The 21,656-nt window shown below is 34.1% G+C and overlaps 1 protein-coding gene across 2 annotated transcripts in view; it reads right to left on the bottom strand.

Moving 5' to 3' along the window:
- Positions 1-21,656, bottom strand: part of Chd1 (chromodomain-helicase-DNA-binding protein 1) — a 557,090-nt gene that overhangs the window by 172,657 nt on the left and 362,777 nt on the right. For both annotated transcript variants that reach the window (XM_090402402.1, XM_090402403.1), the window contains exons 28-29: positions 15,610-15,751; positions 3,868-4,018 (exon numbers count right to left, since the gene is read on the bottom strand). In XM_090402402.1, coding sequence (XP_090258528.1) covers positions 3,868-4,018; positions 15,610-15,751 — 293 coding nt within the window. The remainder of the gene's footprint in view (positions 1-3,867; positions 4,019-15,609; positions 15,752-21,656) is intronic.

Raw genomic sequence — 21,656 nt, 5'->3', positions numbered from 1 at the left:
GAGTTATGGTGCAAAGAGTGACAGTGTGTTTTGATTAACTTTCGGTCGTCACAATATTCATGCCATATGCGACAAATTCTCACTATCAATCGCTTCAAAACTTTGAGATAAAACTCACCTTTGACCATTTGGCCAGGTGGAACGAATTCTTTGTGGATAATGTCCTTAGAATCGTAGAAACAAATCAGCATTGTTTTACTTTTGACTTCTGCAAGTGACTTTTTTTCGGATGCCCCTCTTCTGGTGGTCTCCACTCAGCACTCTGATGCTTTGTTTCAGACTCATACTCAAAACAGGTGCTTTGAGTATGAGCTCAAAATATCCCATTTCGTCACCAGTAACGATCATTTCAAGGAAGTTTGAGTTTTTATGAGGGGTTTTAACGAGGTCCTTGCAGTGTGTTCAATTTGATACATTTTTTGGTCGTCAGTCAACTTGTGGGGAACAAATCACAAATTCAATTTACCAAGGCCCAAACTCTTGGTCATAATGTTGTGCACAGTTGATTTTGGAATTCCCAATTCATCTTCAATCAATCTCACGGATGATTTCGGGTTTTCTTTGATGAAATCACGCAATTTTTGGATGCTAACTTCGCTCAGTCATGTTTTTGGAGCCTGGCTTTTCGTCATCCTCAAGCATCTCAAGATCACTTTGAAATTGCTTAACCACTCGTAAAGTTGACTATGGGGTAAACATTCATCACTGTATGCTTTTTGAAGCATTTGATGTGTTTCGTTAAAACTTTTACCAAGTTTAACACAAAAGTCAATCGCAGCTCTCTGTTTGAAACTCATTTTCCGACCTTCATCAAAACACACAGTCACTCTTGGCACCATAACTCGGCTTCTAATGAAACAAATGTCATAAACAGTTGACACAGCACTAATGAAGGTTGCCGCTTTTGACAACAAAAAGATACACCAGGTGGTGGCACTAGTTTCTTCTATTTGAAAAGTTCGGTTTCTTTTTGGACAGAGGGTGCTGTGTCCAAAGCCAGATACTTTTTCCACGTGGAATACCAGAAACATATTGTGAATCTTTCTGGAAAATGCAAACTAACTGTTTTCCATAGAGGAGTGAATATGATCAGGACCTTTGCAAGAATAACATTAGCTTTCTCATATTTGCTACAATATACGTGGTCCAGGAAAAAAAAAAAAAAGACAGCTCTGTATTTGCAATCCACACAAGTGAACTCTGCAACTCAGCATGTCCCAATTTAGTATAATGGTACTAATTTGGGAACTGCTGAGTTGCAGCAGAATAAAAATGCCATAGCACTTCCCACACCCTGAACATGTTTCTATACTACACTTTCTTTTTCTCAAGGTATCTCCCCTACTCCCCATAGTTTCCTGGCCAAAAGAATTTGCATCTTTGTTTATACAGTGATGGAGTTCTTCAATGATGCTTTGCTGTTTCACTGATGTCAGTGCTATTAGGCAGAGGATACCCATTTTCTTTCCCTTATTTTGTTTATTGTTCTTCAGATGCTGTCAGTAAAGTCAGTATTACACACACTTGTAATGAATGAGATAGTCGACTTTAAACTCCAAATTTATTTTTCAACATAAAAGTTGTTGCAGAAAATGTCTGCCTAATAATGGTAAATAATAATCAAAAAACAAATATTTTGAAATTTAGGGTATATTACTCTCCCTGCCCTCCCAAGAGAAATCTGCATGGGTTAAGTAAGATAACTGTGAGGAGACCTCCATACACAGCCTATAAAGGATGTAGTGAATTCACTGGAACTTCTGTCCCAATATGCAATCTCAGCTTCATGTGGTGCATCTCAACTGGTAATTTGGAACATAACATACAAAATATATTTTTATTATATGCCCAAAATTGCACATACATCATATGAACACAATGTAATCAAATAGCACGCCAATTGGAGAATTATCCAGTTAAGACTGCTTTAGTCAAATAATCAGAGAAAATATTAAGTGACAGGAACCTCCAACTCAACAGAAGACATACATAACCTATGTAAGAAACATCAAGATAGAAAAGAAAACAGGTAGAGCTAATTGAGAAATCACAGAATGCTATGTCAAAATGTCAAACTAATGTCAAGATCCCTCTAAATAATAAGCATAAGATAGGTCATTAACACACTCCAGATCTGAAAAGGTGGGAATAAAGATAAAACTAAACTTACAACATGAGTCAATTTAAAGCAGTAACACAAGAAAATTTAACAATGAGACTTGTCTGTGCTTTTATCTTGGTCCCAGGAAAGAGGTCTGAGAATTTTTTTTAGTTATATTAGAGAGGACAGTTGACATATAGCAGAGTAAAATAAACACCACACAGACAGAATTACCTTGGAAAATTTATATAAAAAAAGAAAGGGTAGAGCTAATAATAATGAATAATGATCCATAAAAAAAAAAGCTGAATTTCTGCTCAGAATGCAGATCAGAAAGTAATAACCCCACATTCAAAGAAAACCTGCCTAAATTCAGGAATATTCATCTGGACAATTTTCAATCAAAGGTGAGTTAGCCGATCTCATACGGAGGTAGCAGGGTTTTTTCTCCTGGAGACTCGGGTTTTTCATCCTGCATACAGCCAAATTGGCCCTTCAGAACACACGCAATTTACAGACATAGAATACTAGTTGTAGTGGTGGGTGGGCAGTAGATGGCGTTGATGGAGATGACTCGTAGTAGAGGTTTGGTGTAGTGGTTGAGACAGTTGTAGGTGTCCTCCCGCGATGAGTCCTTGGACTCCTTGGAGGTGTCAGGAATAATAATAATAATAATAACCAGTCTAAAATGGCTTTTATAATCACAATTGTAGGAAAAGTAGTTAGTTGTATGCCTAAATGTATATTTTTGTTTGTAAATTGCACATCAAAGACTTACATATAGATAAAGCTAACAAAATTCAGTTTAAAATTGCACAGAGTTTATATAAAACTAAACCTCCTTCTTTGAATAGTCATTATCAGACTGCACTTTGGATAGTAATCATAGAAACTTTCAAATGCCACTGCCAGGTTTTCCTAACTATTGATAATATATGTAGTGTCTATCTATGAGCAGTTTCCAATGAAGAAAAAGAAAAGTAAAAGAAGAGTTCTGGGACAATTCTGCATTAATAGCAGGGTCTATAATGAGGATTAAAAAAAGAATCCACCATTGCATGAAGTGAGAGAGGACATTAGTCTCCTAGAAGTGAAACCATAACATGCAATTTGCCAAGAAAGCCTCCATGCCATATCTGACAAAATAGCTTAGATATATTAAGAATCATTTCAGTCTTTCCTAATTTTTCTGTGACTGTTTTAGTTGAAGCAACAAAGGCTATGATGTTAGCATCTATGTATGTACGGACTGTGTGTATGTTCTTCTGGCCAGTTTGTTTTGCAGCATGAAAAACCAAATTTTCTGGAAACAAAAAGCCTATCTGCACACAAGACTGGCTAACTCATTTTCAGCAGTAGATGACACAAGGCAAGGAGATTCCCAAAGGAATCCATAAGTTGCTGGTTGCTGATAAGCTTGTGAGCATCAAGTTAATGATAAAGTGGACTGTCAATGTCCATCTCCATTCCACTTTTTCATCAGAATGATGTCAATGAAAGTATAACTGAGAAGTGCAAAATTTTTTTTTTTTTCAGCATCAGTTTTAATTTATTATGCAGCTGAGAGGAATAAATATTCTGTTGATTTTTTAAGCATGTAATGATAAAATTATTTCCCTTCTTGAGATATACATTTAACATTTTTGTACCTTCAGTACAATAAGCTGAAATGTTTCTATATTAGAAACTGTTTCAGGTAAGCATATTAATCATTTTTATTTTGGTGTTTTGTTTATTACATAACAAAAATTAAAACTGGTACAAACTTTGTCACCCAAACCCAAGTTTGGGTCCATTTTGATTGCCTCCCAGCTTCCTATTCCATATTCGAGAATTCCTTGCAACAGTCTAGAATCATCTTCATTGGTCCAAGGTATACCCCAGTGAGCATCTTTACAATGAGTGGTAAGAATCCACCTAAAGAGAAATAAAAAAATGTGTATATATATATAATAAATCAAAACATGGCTGCATATAATATTACACAAAACCAATCTTTCATTTCACTATTTGAAACACATCATGAGAAGGATATTTTAATGCCCCCCCCCCCCAGTGTTTATTTTCTACATTAAAGTGTCCCATAAGTTTGATTACTGCAGTGAATGCATCCACTGTTGTGCAGAATGTAAAGTTTTAATGAAATGTGCAAAGACATTTCTTTGCTCATTTCTTATGATATGAATGAGAGTTTGAAGTTTTTTTTTTTTTTGACAGGTAATAATATAAAAATTTTATCCTTATGCTGTAATAAGTAGAATCTCTCCATTAATGAATATTTATATTGGGTATTATGTTATTATTTCCCTTAAGTGTCCAGCAATAACAACCAGGTATATACCAGCTGTTTAGTGAATTTTGCATTTTCACTTTGGCAACTTATAACACCAAAGCAGAAAGAAAGAGAAGCAAGAATGATAATATTTGTTGACAACTGCATCCCACAATTTTATGCTAGAAAAAGTTGAATTATTTTTTTATGGTTTTGAGTTTTTAAAGTAAGTTCAAAGTCATCATCATCAAATTACTTCCATGTACCCTCAAGGGATATACAGGATATGATAGTACTACATGAAAAATTTACATCATAAGTTCAAAGTCAAAGTCATGAATTTCTTGCAAAATTCCTGAAAGGCACAATCTCTGTGTCAGAGTCCACTTAGATCAGAATTTGAGTCACATTCTAAGTAACAAGCTAAGACAACAGAGGATAAAATACTTCAGGGGCATTGTGATAAGACAATTACTGACAATGCTCCTAATGTATAAACTGATGAGGAGTTGATTAAAATGAAAATTATCAATCCACCAACAACAACAACACAGGATAAAAAAAGAAGGAAACAGCAGTGAAAAATAAATATAAAATACAAATATTACATCTTTTGCCAAAATAATTTGGCAAAAGATGTAATATTAAATAAGATTTTTATTAATTATGCATAAACAAATGAATTTCATGGGTTCTTGGACAGGGTCTGTGCCTGGTAAATAGTTTGTATCACAGCAATCCATTGCTAAACTCTCAATCACCTTAAAAACTTCAAAAGACAACTGTTTGCCTACTTGGTTTTAGCATAACACTGGATATTTATTATCCTATTATCCTCTTAAAAAATGCCACAAACAGTCTTCTCTGATAGTGGCATGAATTTGATTTTTTCCTCTCACCCTCTCCTCAATGATTTTCTGGAGCTATGTAAGCTCCTGAACCATAGCATTATGGAGTGTCACAGTATGGCAGAAATGCCACTGATCTTCCAGAGTGTTATGATATTTAAATTTACCATCGTCATTCATCTATATGGCACAAAAAATTACCTGTATGATGAAGCCGTTATTGCTATTTTATTTTTTTAGCAAGAGTCCTTCTTACCAAATGTAACAACCTACAGCACATATAGCACAGCAAATAGATATGACAGATAAAGTCATATTTAAACACTTTCAATCTTCTTCTTCTGCAGCTTGTCCCACTTAAGTAGGATCACTGTTGTTATAGTCTCCTCCACATCAATCCCTTTTAAATAACAAGAATTTTCCACTTAGTGCCCATGGTGATACCTTAAGAATTGTTACCAATATTTCAGGCCATCCTTTATCTAATGAAAAAATATCATTAGGGTTGAATTAAATATCATTAGATTATGCTGTAGTTCCAGAAACCATTCGTATTATGGACTTTATGTTTAGTATTGATAAAGGTCATCATAACTTTCCATATTCCTAGGTGAGCAAAATTTGTTTCAAGCAGCACATATTCTATTTAATCCATACTTCCTTGCACATCCTACCCAAAACTGATATTTTAGCTCTATCATCTCTAATGCAGTAAGTTTCCTCGCTAACTTTCTGGTCTTCCCAAGATTCATAAAGAAATGTTCCTTTAAAACCTACTGTGTAGGTATTAAAGATGATGCTATCTATTTGGTATAGATATGCTGATGATATTTTTGCTGTATGGAAATCTTCATTGTCTGAATGAATGAATTTCTTGACACAAGCTAACTTAGTAAACCCAAGAGTTAAATTTACACTTGAAGTAGAAGAAAACAATTTTTTCTCTTTTCTGAATGGTCTCAATTTGCATTAAGCTAATGGCAGTCTTACAATTCTCAGTATACAGAACAACAACTCATACTGGTAAATACATTAATGCTGCTTCACATTATCATCCTTGTCAGAAATATGGACAGGTGACCATATTTCTTAGTTTACCATGCACATAAATTATGTTCTACTGATTCTCTTTTAAATAAGTAACTGTCCTTTATCATAGCTATTTTCATCTTTAATGGTTATAATGCAAAATTAATCAATAAAATAATTAATAATTAGTGGCCCTCATTCAACTTGAGAAGAAATATCTATAATTTCGATTCCGTACACTAAAGTAGAGTTAAGTGGGCAAACTTCAAAATGGGAAAATTGACATTGAAATTTATTGTGCCTCTGAACTCACAGAAGGTTCTCATAAAGAAAAAATGGAGGAAGTTTTTTAATCATTAGAGTACAGCTGATATAAACAAATGGAAATTACAGTTCATGTTTGAGATCTAAACAGCAGAATAAGAAATGATCCCTCCAGGAATATAGGAACATTTGGAGAAAGAGCAAAGCTAATAATAATGGTAAGTATCTGCTGGATTTTTACTCAGGATACAGACTAGTCATTACTAATACTGTGTTTCAACATAAAGATGTGTACAAATTCATGTGGAGAGAAGATGCAAGAAACAAGAACAGCTTCAGTGACTATGTCATGGCTGATAGTGATATCTTCATGCTGTTCATGTTCAGGATATCAGGATACAAGGGTGTACAGAGGTTTTGAAACTGGAAGGATAAAAATGAATATCTCATTGAAAAGTGCAAGAAAGTTTTAAAAAGAATTGAGCAGCTTTTACAGGTAAACTGTAGACAAAGTATACAAACATTATTCAAGAAAAAATGAAACAGCTCAAAAACAAGAACCAAGCTTTTGAGTCTCTGTCGCAAACTCTGATGAAGACATGGTTTGATTCACTAGAGAGGTATGTGGTGAAATTGTCTGCAAAGATAGAAAAATAAGAACACCATGGTTGCCTCAAGATATTAAAGAAACAGTAGTAGAAAAGAAGAAAGCATACAAACTGTTCCTAGCAAATATGTCAAGAAATGCCTTAAAAGAACACAGAGAAAAGTTTAAGAGAGATAAGCTATTTGCATAAAACAAAGGTAATGGAAAGACTTTGCTTTCAGAAAGGTGGTTAAACGTTCTGGGACTAGTGAAAAAAACTTACAAATGGAAGAAATACGAGGGTGGTCTGAAAAGTTCTCGGCCTAACAATGAAAAAACAAATTTATGATTTCAAAATTATTTTTATTTTTCAACATAATCTCCCTCAAGACTAATACATTTATTCCAGTGATGCTCCAGCACCATTATCCCGTCCGTGTAGTGGTTCTCAGTAAGATCTGCAAAATACCCCTCAACAGCTGCAATCACCTCTTGATGAAGAAAAACGCTGACCAGCAAGGAAGAGTTTTAGTTTTTGGAAGAGATAGAAGTCAGATGGAGCCAAATCTGGGGAATAGGGTGGATGTTCCAAGAATTCATAGTGCAGATCCCCTAATTTTGCCATTGCCAAAATAACTTTGTGGGCAGTTGCATTGTCCTGATGAAAGATGATTTTTTTCTTCTGCAAACCAGGTCTTTTCTCGTGAATTTTTTCCTCTAGTCTAGTTAAAAGATCGGAATAATATTCCCCGGCTATTGTTTTCCCCTTTTCAAGATAATTAATAAACAAAATGCCTTTAGCATCCCAAAACACCGATGCCATGACCTTTCCTACTGATGGAACCGACTTTGTCTTCTTTGGCACTGAACAACCGGCCTCTGTCCACTGTTTTGATTGCTGTTTGGATTCTGGTGTGTAATGGTGAATCCAAGTCTCATCCATAGTAATAAATCGATGCACGAAATCAGTTTTATTCTTGTTAAAACGCTTCAAGCACTGTTAAGAGATTTTCATGCGAGTGCATTTTTGATCTGCTGTGAGCAAGCTTGGCACCCATCTTGCACAAAGCTTTTTCATTTACAATTCTTCATGCAAAATATATCCTACACGTTCTTTTGAAATGCATATAGTCTCAGCAATTTCATGCGCTTTGACTCGCCGGTCATTCAATATCATATCATGCACTTGATCAATGATTTCTGGTGTTGTTACACTTTTTGGACGTCCTTCACACAGATCATCTTCATGGCTGGTACGGCCACGTTTAAACTCGGCAGCCCATTTCTTAATTGTCGAAAATGAAGGAGAAGAGTGCCCATAAACTTTTATGAACTTCGAATGAATTTCTTTTTGTGTTAATCCTTCTTTTACAAAGAATTTTATAACCACACGATACTCAATTTTATCTATTTCATGGGATACATACAAGACTTTTGCTTCAGACAGCTGTATAAAACAAACTACTTGATAGAATGACTTGCAATTTCACATGGATGCTTATGACAGATGTACCAACTTAGAAAAAAGATCTTGCCGATAGTGTTGCCATCTATGGTTGAGGCCGAGAACTTTTCAGATTACTCTCGTAGTACTGTAAAAGGAATCAAAGATGTAAAGGTGAAATGAAACCAAAGATAAGGACATCCTAAATGTCTGGAGTAATTACTTTGATAGACTGTTAAACGAGACAAGCAGTGACAGAAAAGTAGTATAAATGTTTCAAGAGGAAGGCAAACAAGGATGCATATCAAAAACTTGAAATATGGAAAGGCAGCTTGAGTATATAGAAAATTTTTATCTTAGGTTTATTATACATTAAAGATATATACCAAGAAATTATATACTTGGTTTTAATTGATTTTTTAAAAAAACAATTTCAAAAAAAGTTTTTTTTTTTTTCTCAAGAAAGCAAAACAAAGTTTTGAAAGTGAAATATATTCAAGTCTAAGCTACTTGTATATAGAGGCTAATTACTTCACATCACTCGCCTTAGTATGTATCTCATAATGCAAAGCACATCCCCTTTCGGACATGTATAATGCTATGCATAATGGGAGGGACAACTATCTAGTCTAGTTTTGACCTTTATTGAGGTCTCATCAGTGGGAGCCAGACCAGGAGAGATACCAAGGTTGAAGTAATGCAGAAATCATATATATCTCATATACAGGGTGTTCGGGATAAATTTGACATATTTATAATTAATTATATTTTTCCGTAAGTTACATGTATTAACACACACTTCTCTTCATTTAAAAGTTTGGACCCTTCTTCATTCATATACAAGATGTCAGAAAGGATGGATAGCTGGAACCCACCTGAATCATGGAAGAGAATAACTTGTATCATGATGATTCGTGCCCGCCATCAAAATAAGGATATTACGACTGCTGCCCAATGCTCCCTGAATACAGTAAAAACAATCAGGCATGAACTAGAGACTTGCAATGGTGACTACGAGGATGTAGCAAGAAGAAAGATCCCTAGCAGACGATCTGATTGCGTTCGTACAGCAGAATTCCTCGCAAATCTGCAGGAACAGGTGTTGAAGAACCCTGACATTGGAATTCGGGCTTTGTTCGTGGAGTTGCTAACTGTAGTCAAGCCCTGGATAACAAGGGTAGCCAATGGTAGGCCGTATGTATGGCAGCAGGATTCGTCCCCTTGCCACACCTCTGGGAAAAGTCAAAAATGGTTGTCTGAAAATTTCTACGACTTCACCAGTCCAAATGTTTGGCCTCCAAACTCCCCAGACCTTAACCCCATGGATTATTTTGTATGGGGCGCAGTTGAAAAAGACACCAATCGCACTTCCAGTAATACAAAAGCCCAGTTAATGGATAAAATTAAAACAGTTTTTGCGGCCCTTCCCAGGGAGACTGTAGCATCAGCTTGTTCGAGGTTCCGAAGCAGAATTGAAGCTGTGATCGATGCTAATGGTGGTTATTTTGAGTAAATCTTGTTGATAGTATTGTAATTAACTCTGCCTGTAATGTTTTTTTGTCAATTCATTAAATTTAATAGATACAAAGAAGATTTTCTTTTTCCTTACGAAACTGTCAAATTTATCCCGAACACCCTGTACAAGTAGCCAAAAGGTGCTCAACCTTAGTAATAAAAATCTTTGGATTAGAGAAAGATGTAGAAAGTTTTTTACCTTCGGTTAATTATACGTTAAAGATACCAAGAAATTTTATAATTTTATACTTGGTTTTAGTATATTTGTATGTGAGATATGACTTCTGCATTATTTCAACCTTGGTAACTCTCCTGGGTCTGGCTCCCACTGATGAGACCTTAATAAACATCAAAACCGGTCTGGGTAGTGGCCCATCCCATTATGGGATACATACTAAAGCAAGTGATATGAAGTCATTAGCCTCTGTATAAAAGTAGCTTAGATGTGAATAAACCTCATGCACAAAACATTTTTTTGCTTCCTTGGGAAAAGGATTAAAACTAAGTATATAATTTCCTGGTATATCTTTAACGGCAGCTTGAGTAGATGATATTCGACTTGAAATCCTCAAAATGAAAGAATATAGCTCTTGTATTGACTGCACTGTTTAATTCAAAGAGCCTCAGAAGGTTGAATTCCAGCTGAATGGAGTAGAGTTTCATAATTCTCATTTATAAAGAGAAAATAAAGCTGAATGTGAGAATTACAGAAAAATTTGTCTACTAAGTATTTCATGGAGGATTTATGCAAGTATACTTGAAAAGAGGTAGAGAAAAATTGTGGAAGAGAAACTTGGAGAAGGTCAAGCTGGGTTCAGGCAAATCAATGCTATCAAGATCAGGAATGACAAGAATCTGCTTTACTTTAATTTTGTAGATTTGGAAAAGGCATACAACAAGATGTCTAGAGAAAAGCATTTCAAAACACTACAATTATACTGGAGTAAATGGAGCATTATGCAGAGCAATAAATGTTAATATTTATTGCTCTGCATAAATATGACTGTTTATTGGTCATATTTATGCAGAGGTCATATTTTACATATTAATTTGTAACTGAGAACTGAAAGAAATAAAGGACAACGGTTGTAAAATCAGAGGTAACACAAGATTGCACATTATCACCACTCTTATTATACATCTATATGGATTGCATTATGAAAGAAAGTGGCATTAAACCCAATATTAGAATCAGAGATAGAATCATCTTAGCTCTTTGCTTTATGCAGATAATGTTGTAGTCCTAAACACATCCAGTACAAGTCTCCAGGATTCTCTAACTAAAGTGAATTACAGTTGTAACAAATTTGGCATGAAAAGTAGGAATGAAAAGACCTAAACTATGAAAATAGGCAGAAACATTGAAAATTTCAGCTGCATTCTAAACTGAAAATGGTGACAGAATCTGTAGAACAAGTAAAATATTTCTGCTATTTAGGAACAGTTTTTAGTGAAGTTGATAAATTAAATTTGGAAATAGACAACTAAATAAGCAAAGCTAGTATGGTGAAAAGTTGAATAAATTTATATGGAATAAGAGATAAATTAGTCAAAACTCCAAACTAGCATTATACAAGACAGTGTTTAAACCAGTTTTAAGTTTCATGGATCTGAGAGTTGGATCTTTATTTAGAAATAAAGCACTCACTCAAAGATTAGGGATCACAGATATGAGAGTGCTGAAAAAGATTAAGGGAGTGAATAGATGACAGAATCATATCATAAATGAAGACATTAGGAAATAACTTGAAGTTATTTGTATTCAAGAAAGTGTGAGGACAGATTAGCAAAACCAATATTTGATGCTAAGGTGGCAGGAAAAAAGACCCAGAGGAAGACCAAGGTGTAGGTGGATTGATGCAGTCAGAAGTGCTGAGAAGTAATAGTCTAATTTAGAGGAAAATTATTGATCTTACCATGCAACGATGCCAAAAGTAGCCTGATTGCTGTTTGAGAGTACATATTGGGAAATGGATGAAAATGATGATGAGCAGCTGTTTTAGGAACATAAAAGTTTTCACAGCGATTTTATACTGACTGGTTCATCTACAGTGCACAAATTTTCTAGCAAAACATTCAGAATCTCATTTTTTTAGCTGCAACATTTTTCATGCACTCAAAGTATTGCGATTTTGCATGGGCAGTCTTTACTAGTACTAATAATTCTTTTCACAACTTCAATTATTATTATTATTATTTAGCACATATAACATGAACCCATTCACGTCTCGTGTGCCACTGGTCTAGAGCAATCCATGGTCATCTCTGCTATAAGGGGAAATGACAACTCTACTTTCTCACAGTGTTTACTGTAAATAAAGGTATTGCTTCTTCTGATTAAAGTGTAAATTTTAATGCTGATTTTTAGTTAAGCTGATTAAAGCATATGGTATGCTTTTAATCAGCTTAACTAAAAATCAACAACATCTGTAGCAATCTTTTAATGGGGTAAAATATATGTAAAGAAATTATTTCAGTGGAATTATACAAATTAAGATATTTTAGAAAGGAAGTAGCTAGAGCAGGGGTTGGGAACCTTTTTGAACAAAAGAGCTATTCCACCAAAAAAATTAATTAAAACAAAATTTTGGGAGCAATTTCAATTTGATTTTTCCTGGTGACTCAAAGTTGCAGTTAGTTCAAACTTAGGTAAATTTGTTTTTAATTCAGTACTTCCAGATATCAAATACCACTTTTATGTTTGCTTATAAATTTTCTATATGTTCATTAAGCCCAAAATCAAAAAAATCAGAATTTATATTACAAAAAGAATTAGTTCCAAACAAAAATACAATATTATGTATTTTAATAGATATTTGATTGTTTTAATTTAAAATTCACTAATGAGATTTTTGATTTTGCATCTTCTCAGCCAATTTACTTAAATCTGGATTGTATGTCGTGCACTTTAATAGTAATTTGGCTTTCAAACCTTCATCAGTCAATTTGTTCCTATACTTATTTTTAATGTAATTCATTGAAGAGAAAAATTGTTCGCAATTGTACGTTGAACTGAAAAGAGTCAAAAGCCCAACAGCAAGTCGCCTGACATTTGAATAATTAGTTGGGAAAGAATTCCAACATTTAAATATAATTTCCTGTGGTGTTTCTTCCATAGTTTCCTCATTTTCTTCAATTTGTGCTACCATTTCCTGGAGTTTTTGTACCCAGATGCTTTTATTCTGAATTTCCAGAAGCTCCATTTGTAGTTCTGAAATTGATATTCTGGGAAAAGCTTCAATATCTATTAATTTTAAATTGCAATTTAATGGATGTAATATAAATTTCATCATCTCCTGATGTTTTTTAAAATCCTGAAATCTGCTTGTAAATGAATCTAAAATTACAGTAATCATTTCAGTGAATATTTTACAATCAACTTTCTCTTGATTTAAATTCAATCAATAATTTTTTAGATTTTCAAAATATATAAATTTTTCTTTAGTAACATCTTTGAAAAACACTCTTATTTTCTGTTCAAAGGTAAGGACTTCCTCTAGTAATTCTAAGGATGTGTTTCCGTTCCCTTGCAAATTCAAATTTAGCTTATTAAAATGTTCTGTCATATCAAGCAAAACACAAACATTTTGTATCCATTCGGGATTACTGAGAAGTTCCACATGATTTACGTTATAATTTTTAGTGGTTAAGAAAACTATTACTTCTTTTAAGCACTGAAAAAAACATTTTAATGCTTTTCCTCTTGATAATCATACAGATGTAAATGTCACTAAATCTTTATGTTGACTACCTAGTCCCTTTAAAAATGTGTCAAAAGGTCTGTGATTCAACACCTGAAATCGGATGAAATTGATCATTGGCACAACAACATCCATCACTCTTTTTAGTTGTGGTAATAATCCCAAAGAATTTGCAACTAAAGCTTCTTGATGCAAAATGCAATGAAATGAAATAACTCCATGTGGAACATGAGTGGAGAATAATTTGACAAACCCCTTATTTTTTGCAATCATAGAAGATGCGCCATCGGTCGCAATGCATACTATATTATTAATATTTATATTTTTATTCTGTAAACTTGTTAAAAGGCTTTCTGAAATATCTTGACCTGTAATGTTTCCTTTAAGTGTTAGCATATCAACAAGTTCTCGAATACTGGGAGATGTGATATATTTAACCATCATGCAGCATTGTGCCATATCGGAAATATCATTTGATTCATCAACCGCAATGGATATAAAATCGACAGAATTAATATTCATAATTTGCATATTTGAAACTTCTGCAGAAATTGTTACAATCAGTTCCTTGATAGTTCTAGCCGAAAGAGATAAATTTTTAATTTTTTTATGTATCTCTTCCTTATTTTTCATATCCTTAAATAGGATTTCAGAGACATTATACATGCAATTTTTTAGAAATTCACCATTGATAAAAGGTTTTCCTGCTTTTGCTATTTCAAGGGATAAAAAAAAACTTGCTTCAGTAGTATTTGATGAAGATTTCGTTCAAGTTGAGAAATTTCTTTGCTTCAGCAAAGAAATTTGTTTTCTTTTGTAATTCTTCAATAGCTTTTTTTCTGTTATCACCCTCAGGATATTTTTTACTGAATGTCTAAATGTTTTCCTTGAAAATGTCGTTCGACATTACTTGATTTGTTATTTTTAAGTCGTAGATGGCATTGCGGATTTCCATTTACTTCTATAAATGCAAATTTCTCTATCCACATTTTATTAAATCCTCTGATTTCTTTGATTATTTTTATTTTTCTTGAACTCATATTAGGAGGGTTATTATTACAAATTTACCCGCAAGTAAAAACACAAATTCAACATAAGAACATAATAAAAATTAATTTGTGCATAACATTACCTGACACTAAATTAAACACCAGTTTAGTACCACAATAAATAAGTTAACTAACAGAATATTTATTTTGACGGTTAAAATCCGTATGTATATAAAAACCGTGGTGACAGGACAGCAAAAATTTTAGTTCAAATTTTCGCCATGGCGCTAGTTACCTTAGGCAGGGTTAATATTTAGCAGTATTTCAAATGTAACGTAGTTATTAGTTGTTCATGTCATAAAATTTCACATCACATGCCTAGTATCTAAACCACGAACAGACCGTATCGAAAAACAATATATTTAGCTGTTAGTATTAATTATGCATCTTTTAATTCAATATAAACGAGCTGCACTTTGTTCAGCCAAGAGCTGCAAGCGGCTCTGGAGCCACCGTTCCCGACCCATGAGCTAGAGTATATTGTGTATGTGAATCCTAGGTGGCCAAACATTTGTAGCATAAATTCAAAGTTTATCATGATATTGCACAAATCAGAATGAAAAAGTTTTTCCTCCAACAAAATTTCTCTATTATTCTATTTGTATCAATTCATTGATACAAATAGAAATTCTTAGGCCACTCATGATACAAAATTACTATAGGTTTGTAAATAACCTTTCGTGGATGGGAGCAATATAAAAAAAAGTATTGTATTGACTTATCACCATTACATTAAGAAAATTATTCATTAAAGTGAGCCAAATATATAGTTTCATTTTCAAGAAGTCAATTTAACTCACTTTTTTCTTTCCTCTTTATCTGAAGGCAAAATGATGTCCAATGGTTCAAGTTCTTTTTCAGCATTAATTATAGATTTGGCATTCACAGACACTCCAGAGAGTTTAAATACTGGCCCTCGATCTCTTCTTTTACCAGCAGATACTAAAAAGAAATATGCAAATACGTATATATATATATATATATATATATATATTAGGGTTACCAAGTAATTTTATAAGCTTGGTTATTAATAATAATAATAACCATTATTATATATATATATATATGAGTATGTAACTAAGGATTTATAAGAGAGAACACTGGAATAAGACAACAGGATGTTTCATCCTAATTGCACAGGATTTTTTCAGGAGCAAACATACATACTAGTAGACAAAACAGTAAAGACTAACAGAAGTGACAACCATTCAGTAATTATAGAAGAGATTGATGCTATTTTAAAACACTTCTAATTGTATATTGTATACTGAATTGTACTGCATGCATGCATGCATGTATGTGTTTGGCTAATGATGGCTTGGATGCGTTCAGACAAGTTGATCTTCTTCTTCTGCAGCTTTTCCCACTTAAGTAGGGTCACTGTTTGTAGTGAGTCTCCTCCACAACCTTCTGTCTTGGGCTGCAGCCACATCCAAGTTCTTCATCCTCAAGTCCTCCTTCACCATCTCTTCTTTGGCCACCCGTGCACATCCATCTGCATGACCTTTCTTCCAAAACACTCTTCCTCCCTCCTCACCACATGACCAAACCATCTCAACTTGCTTCCTGTATCTTTGCTCCTAAGTTTGTAACTTTCACCATAGTCATTTCTCAGACGATCCTTTCTGGTCACACCGCACATCCACCTAAGCATTCTCATCTCTGCAAGCTTCATCCTGCTGATGTTATTTTTCCTCAGGGGCTATAGTTTCCATAGCATACATCATAACTGATCTCAATACTTCCCTGTAGATTTTGCCTTTTAGATTGATCGGCACCCTCTTACATCTTACATAGCACTCCAGTTCCTCCATCCTGCATCCCACTTCCTTCTCAGCCTCACCATCCTCTTTCATTGATCTAAAGGCACTGACCTTCCTGATGACATTTCCTTCCAGCTCCAGATCTGTCTCCTGGCTTCCATCCACTTTGCAACACATACTCTGTCTTACTTCTGCTCAGTCTCACACCTCTCTCTTCCAGTACTTTCCTCCAACTTTCCAGCTTAGCTGCCACTTCTTCTCTTGATTCTGCACACAGCACAATGACATCTGCATACAACATAGTTCAAGTTTAATATCAGATTTGCTCTTCAATACTTTGTTCAACCGATTTTTCTGTCTGTCTATAGTAAGATGACTGGCAACTGCACCATGGCCAATAAACACTCGGCTACTGAAGTGGGCTATGTCAATGTTTTGTGGATCGGAGTAGTGATCTCATCTTGATAAAGGGGTAAATGCTACTTTGATTTTATATTCATGAAGTTTATTCTGCTAGTTTTGTGGAAATAGAGCAAATAGATGGAAGCATGATGAAGCACCTCTGTTTTCTTCTTCATTAGAAATTTCTCTGGTCTCATATTGGTTGAGTAGTCTGGAGATAATGTGATCATTATAGCTGCCATTTTGAAGGAAAGTGTTTTTTAAATGTTGAAGTTCTTTAGTTAGTTCATCTTTGTCAGTAATAAGTCAGTGGGCTCTTGCTCCTAGTGTAGAAATAATATCCAATTTTTGAGGTCTATAATGACGGAAAGAGGCATATGCAGATATCTGTCAGTGTGTGTGTGTGTAGGCTTTCGAAATATAGATTTTTAATTTTTCTGATTCATTAGTTGAAGATTTTAGAAATAGGAGTGAACCATTATGTTTTTAATTTATATGTGAAATTTATGTGAGGGTATTGATAATCAAGTAATCATAGAAATGCAAAAGTAAAGGTAGTCAATGGTTCTGGAATAAGAATATATCGTCGACGTACCGTTTCCATAATTTTAGTTTAAGATGGTATTCTTCTAGGACCTTTACTTTGAATATTTCCATATAAAGATTTGCTAAAACTGACAAAAGAAGCCTGCCCATGGCTAGACCAGAGTTCTGTTTGTATATTGGATAATATTGCTGATGCTGGAAACAAAATGCTCATAGTTTTTGACAGGCCATTAAGTAGATTAGCTAGATGTTTGGCAAGAAGTTATGGTCTTTGTCTGTAGGCAGAAGCACTGTTGGAATTGTTTCTAAGGTTACTGACAGCAGCTCATTCTAAAGGTGAAATATTAACAATAGGAAGTTTTGCCGCATTTATGGCAAGTGCTGATTTGAACCGAGCCAGTAAAGCTTCTTGTGGAGATAAGATAGAAATAGCATGTTCAACTTCTGCTAACAAAATTTCTTTATGTGCTTTTCTGGGACAGACTGTAAAGTTAAGGCCCTTGCTGAGAACTTGTCCCACTGTAGAAAAAACATGTGGAATAGTTGACAACTATTTTTTTCAACAAAACATTGATTTTATATATATATATAGTTATGATGAATATTGTAATAGTATATTGTGAATAATAATAATAGTATACTATTATGAATTATGCATATCCAAGGCAAAGATGCCCCCCCCCCCACCACATAACAGGGACAGGCTTCAAGGTCTATAGGAAAAAAATACCATGTGTAGACTGCAGTTAAAGATCATAGTAATCTGGAAATTGTAGCCCTTGTGGAATACTTTATGAGGAAGGCTGTTCCACAGAACTGAGGTACAGAAAGAAAAGGAATGGAGTAGTGGGTTCAGTGAATCCACAGTTACATAAAAGGATGTTGGAGAAAGTTGTAAGTTGCAAAAATGTAGGCACGATTCTGCCTCCATTTTTGCAATCTACAGCATTGCACGGTTTAGCAGAACACTGGTTCTGCTAAACTGTGCCATGCAGAAGAAACTGACAAATCTATAAGAGGTGATCAAAGAAAGTCTGTGAGAGAGGAGATGTCCATTAACTAAACTGTCCTCTTCTGAACACCTTCAAGAATTTTTAGAGATTTTAGGGCATCACTTCAAATGTGAGAGCAGCATTTCAAGGCCAGACAATTTTGGGATTTGTACAGAGTAAGTAGCTAAATAGATGAAAAGTGATGTATTTTACTTGCTAACAACTCTCTCCTGTTGCACTGTGAAATTTGTATCAAGTTTTAACTAATCATGTTACTGACTAAGTCATCTATCACAAATATCTTTTCCTCTAATGTTAATTCATTCTATCCCCAGGCCTATATATTTGGTGTTTCACTAAGCTACATGCTTGAAAACTAAATTTTTCCCTTTTATTTATATATTTTATTAACAAAGTGTATATATATGTACACACACATATATAAGGTACCTGAGGTATATAAGGTTAAGCATCTAATAAGGCCCATTTAAAAAAAATCACATTTACAGTAAGTTGTGCCGGTTTGGTTTCTTACACACACACACACAGAGGACGCAATACAATGGCAAGTCAGTGGCGCCCTATTGTATAGTGACTGCATTGTGTCAGTTTGACCTAGACCTTTGTGGGAGATGGTTTTGTCTTCCCGTTTAATAATATTACGCCGCAACAGTTCATAAGTTTTGATTAAAAATATTCTCCTTTTTGTATTGTTTTTATAATTAAAAATGTTTTAATTGATTTGAATTCATATTTTATGTGAAAATAGATGTGATCTAATCTAGTTCACAGCAGTTAATAAGGCCCAGTAAATCTGTTGATGGGCCTTATTAAACTGCTATAATTTATGATTTTATTTTTTGGTGATTGCTCATAATAGTTACTTATTTTATTGCTAAAGGCATCTGAAAATGCCAGAAGTTAAGAAGAAAGGGGGTCTTTGGGACTGATGAAAGACTAGAAGCAGCTATGAAATCTGTTCAAAGAGGACAACTATCACAATGTGCAGCATGAGAACGTTATGGAGTACCTAGAAGAACATTGAGGAACCATTTAAAGACAGAGAAGACGACTGAACAAATCGTCTTCTCTGTCTTTAAATGAAAGAATCTAAACAATTGTCTAAATTATTCAAATTTTAAATAAGGTAGGCCTTATTTGCCTCAGGCACCTTATATGCACAACATACGAAATAGAATTATTAAAACTACAGTGACACTTCCTTAACAAGCACAAAACTGTCAACAGATTGCACACTGTTCAGTCTTTGAACTTTAATTTTCACACTTCTTAGTGCAGTTCCTGAGTAATCTGAATTTTGTGGAAGTGTTACAAGAGAACCAGGCTAACAACAGTAACAAATGTTCATGTGCACAATTACACACAAAACAACTCATGCCTGTATCTTCAAAGAGAGAGAGAGCCAAAATATGGAATAATGCAAACATTATTTTACTACATAAAAAAGGAAGTAAATTAAAACTATAAAATTACACACCTATTAGTTTGTTATCCCACATTTATAAGCTTTTCACTAGAATTATAAACAAATGATTAGAAACAAGACTTGGTTCAACACAACCCTCTGAACAAGCTGCTTTCAGAAAGAACTTCAGTATGATAGATCGTGTTCAATCAATAAGCCTGCTTACTGAAAAATGCAATGAATACAACCTTCCTCTTCAAGTGGCCTTCATAGATTTTAAAAAAGCTTTTGATTGCATAAAATCATCAATAACAGAAGCTCTTAGAGATTATCACATTGAAAAACAATTTATTAACATAATAAAATATATTTATGGAAATGCTACATCAAATATCATTCTTAATGAAATAAGCATCTGAAATCTGAAAAAATACTACAACTCAACATCACCAGAGTTAAAGATCGGTACTATCAACATAAGAAGCCTGAATGGCAAAGAAATGGAGCTACATGAGGAATTGGATAAGTACCAGATCGACATAATAGGGGTGACTGAAACAAAAAAGACAAAAACTGGTGAGATCTTTCTGAACAATAAATACAAAATATTATATTCAGACAATGACAATCAAGGAAAAGAGGGAGTAGCCACTGTATTCAACACTAAATACGAGGCTAATCTTCTTGAATGGCAGGCAGTCTCAAGTAGAGTGATGTGGGCAAATATCAGAATGGGGAACTGACAATGAGACTTATTTGTGCCTATGGTCCCACAGAAGGTTCTACTAAGGTAGAAGTGGAAATTTTTTGAGGATTTAGAGAAAGCATCTGACACAATGAAAAAAAAAAGTTGGTCCTTGTTGGGACCAACTTTTCTAAATAGCAGATATAATTTCCTACTCTACTATTTAGATATAATATCTAAATAGTAGAGTAGGAAATGATTGTCAAACACACAAAAATATTTTGGGAAAATTTGGAGAAAAGAGCAAAGCTAATAATAATGGAAAATATTTGTTGGATTTCTGCTCAGGACATGGACTGGTTATTACTAACACCATGTTCCAACATAAAAATGTGCACAAATTCACATGGATAGAAGATGCAAGAAATAAGAAAAGTCTCATTGATTATGTTATTGTTGATAGCAGGACACCAGCGTGTACAGAGGATTTGAAATTGGAAGTGATCACTATTTAGTCTTGAGCAGGAAAAAAATTGAATTTCATATTGAAAAGAATAACATGTAAGAAAGTTTTAAAGCAAATAAAAGTTGAGTAGCTCTCAGATGTGAACTTTAGACTAAAATACACAAAGATTATTGAAGAAAAAATGAAAGAGTTTGAGAACAGGAACCAAACTTTAGAGATTCAGTGGCAAGCCATGAAGAAAACCTTGATTGATTCAGCCAGAGAGGCACATGGTGAGGTTGTCTGCAAGGATAGAAAAATCAGAACTCCATGGTGGACACAGGAAGTTAAAGAGGCAAGGAAGGAAAAGAAGAAAGCATATCAAATGTTCCTGGCAAATAAGTCAGCTTGTGTTCTTAGAGAATACAGAGACTAATGTAAGAAAGCTAAACACTGTGTAAAACTAGCTAAACAAAAGTAATGGGAGGACTTTGGCAAGAACATAGAAAACTAAATATCAAGAAGGTGGCAAAATATTTTGGAGGTTGTTGAAGAAATTTAGAAATGGAGGAGTGAGTACTGTAAAAG

Source organism: Typopeltis vanoorti, chromosome 13 (genome assembly GCF_054136105.1).
Source record: "Typopeltis vanoorti isolate ZY-2024b chromosome 13, IOZ_Tvanoo_1.0, whole genome shotgun sequence".
In the NCBI taxonomy this organism is placed as follows: Eukaryota; Metazoa; Arthropoda; class Arachnida; order Uropygi; family Thelyphonidae; genus Typopeltis; species Typopeltis vanoorti.
Note: the sequence above shows the minus strand (reverse complement) of the source record. Positions and strands in the feature narration are given on the sequence as shown.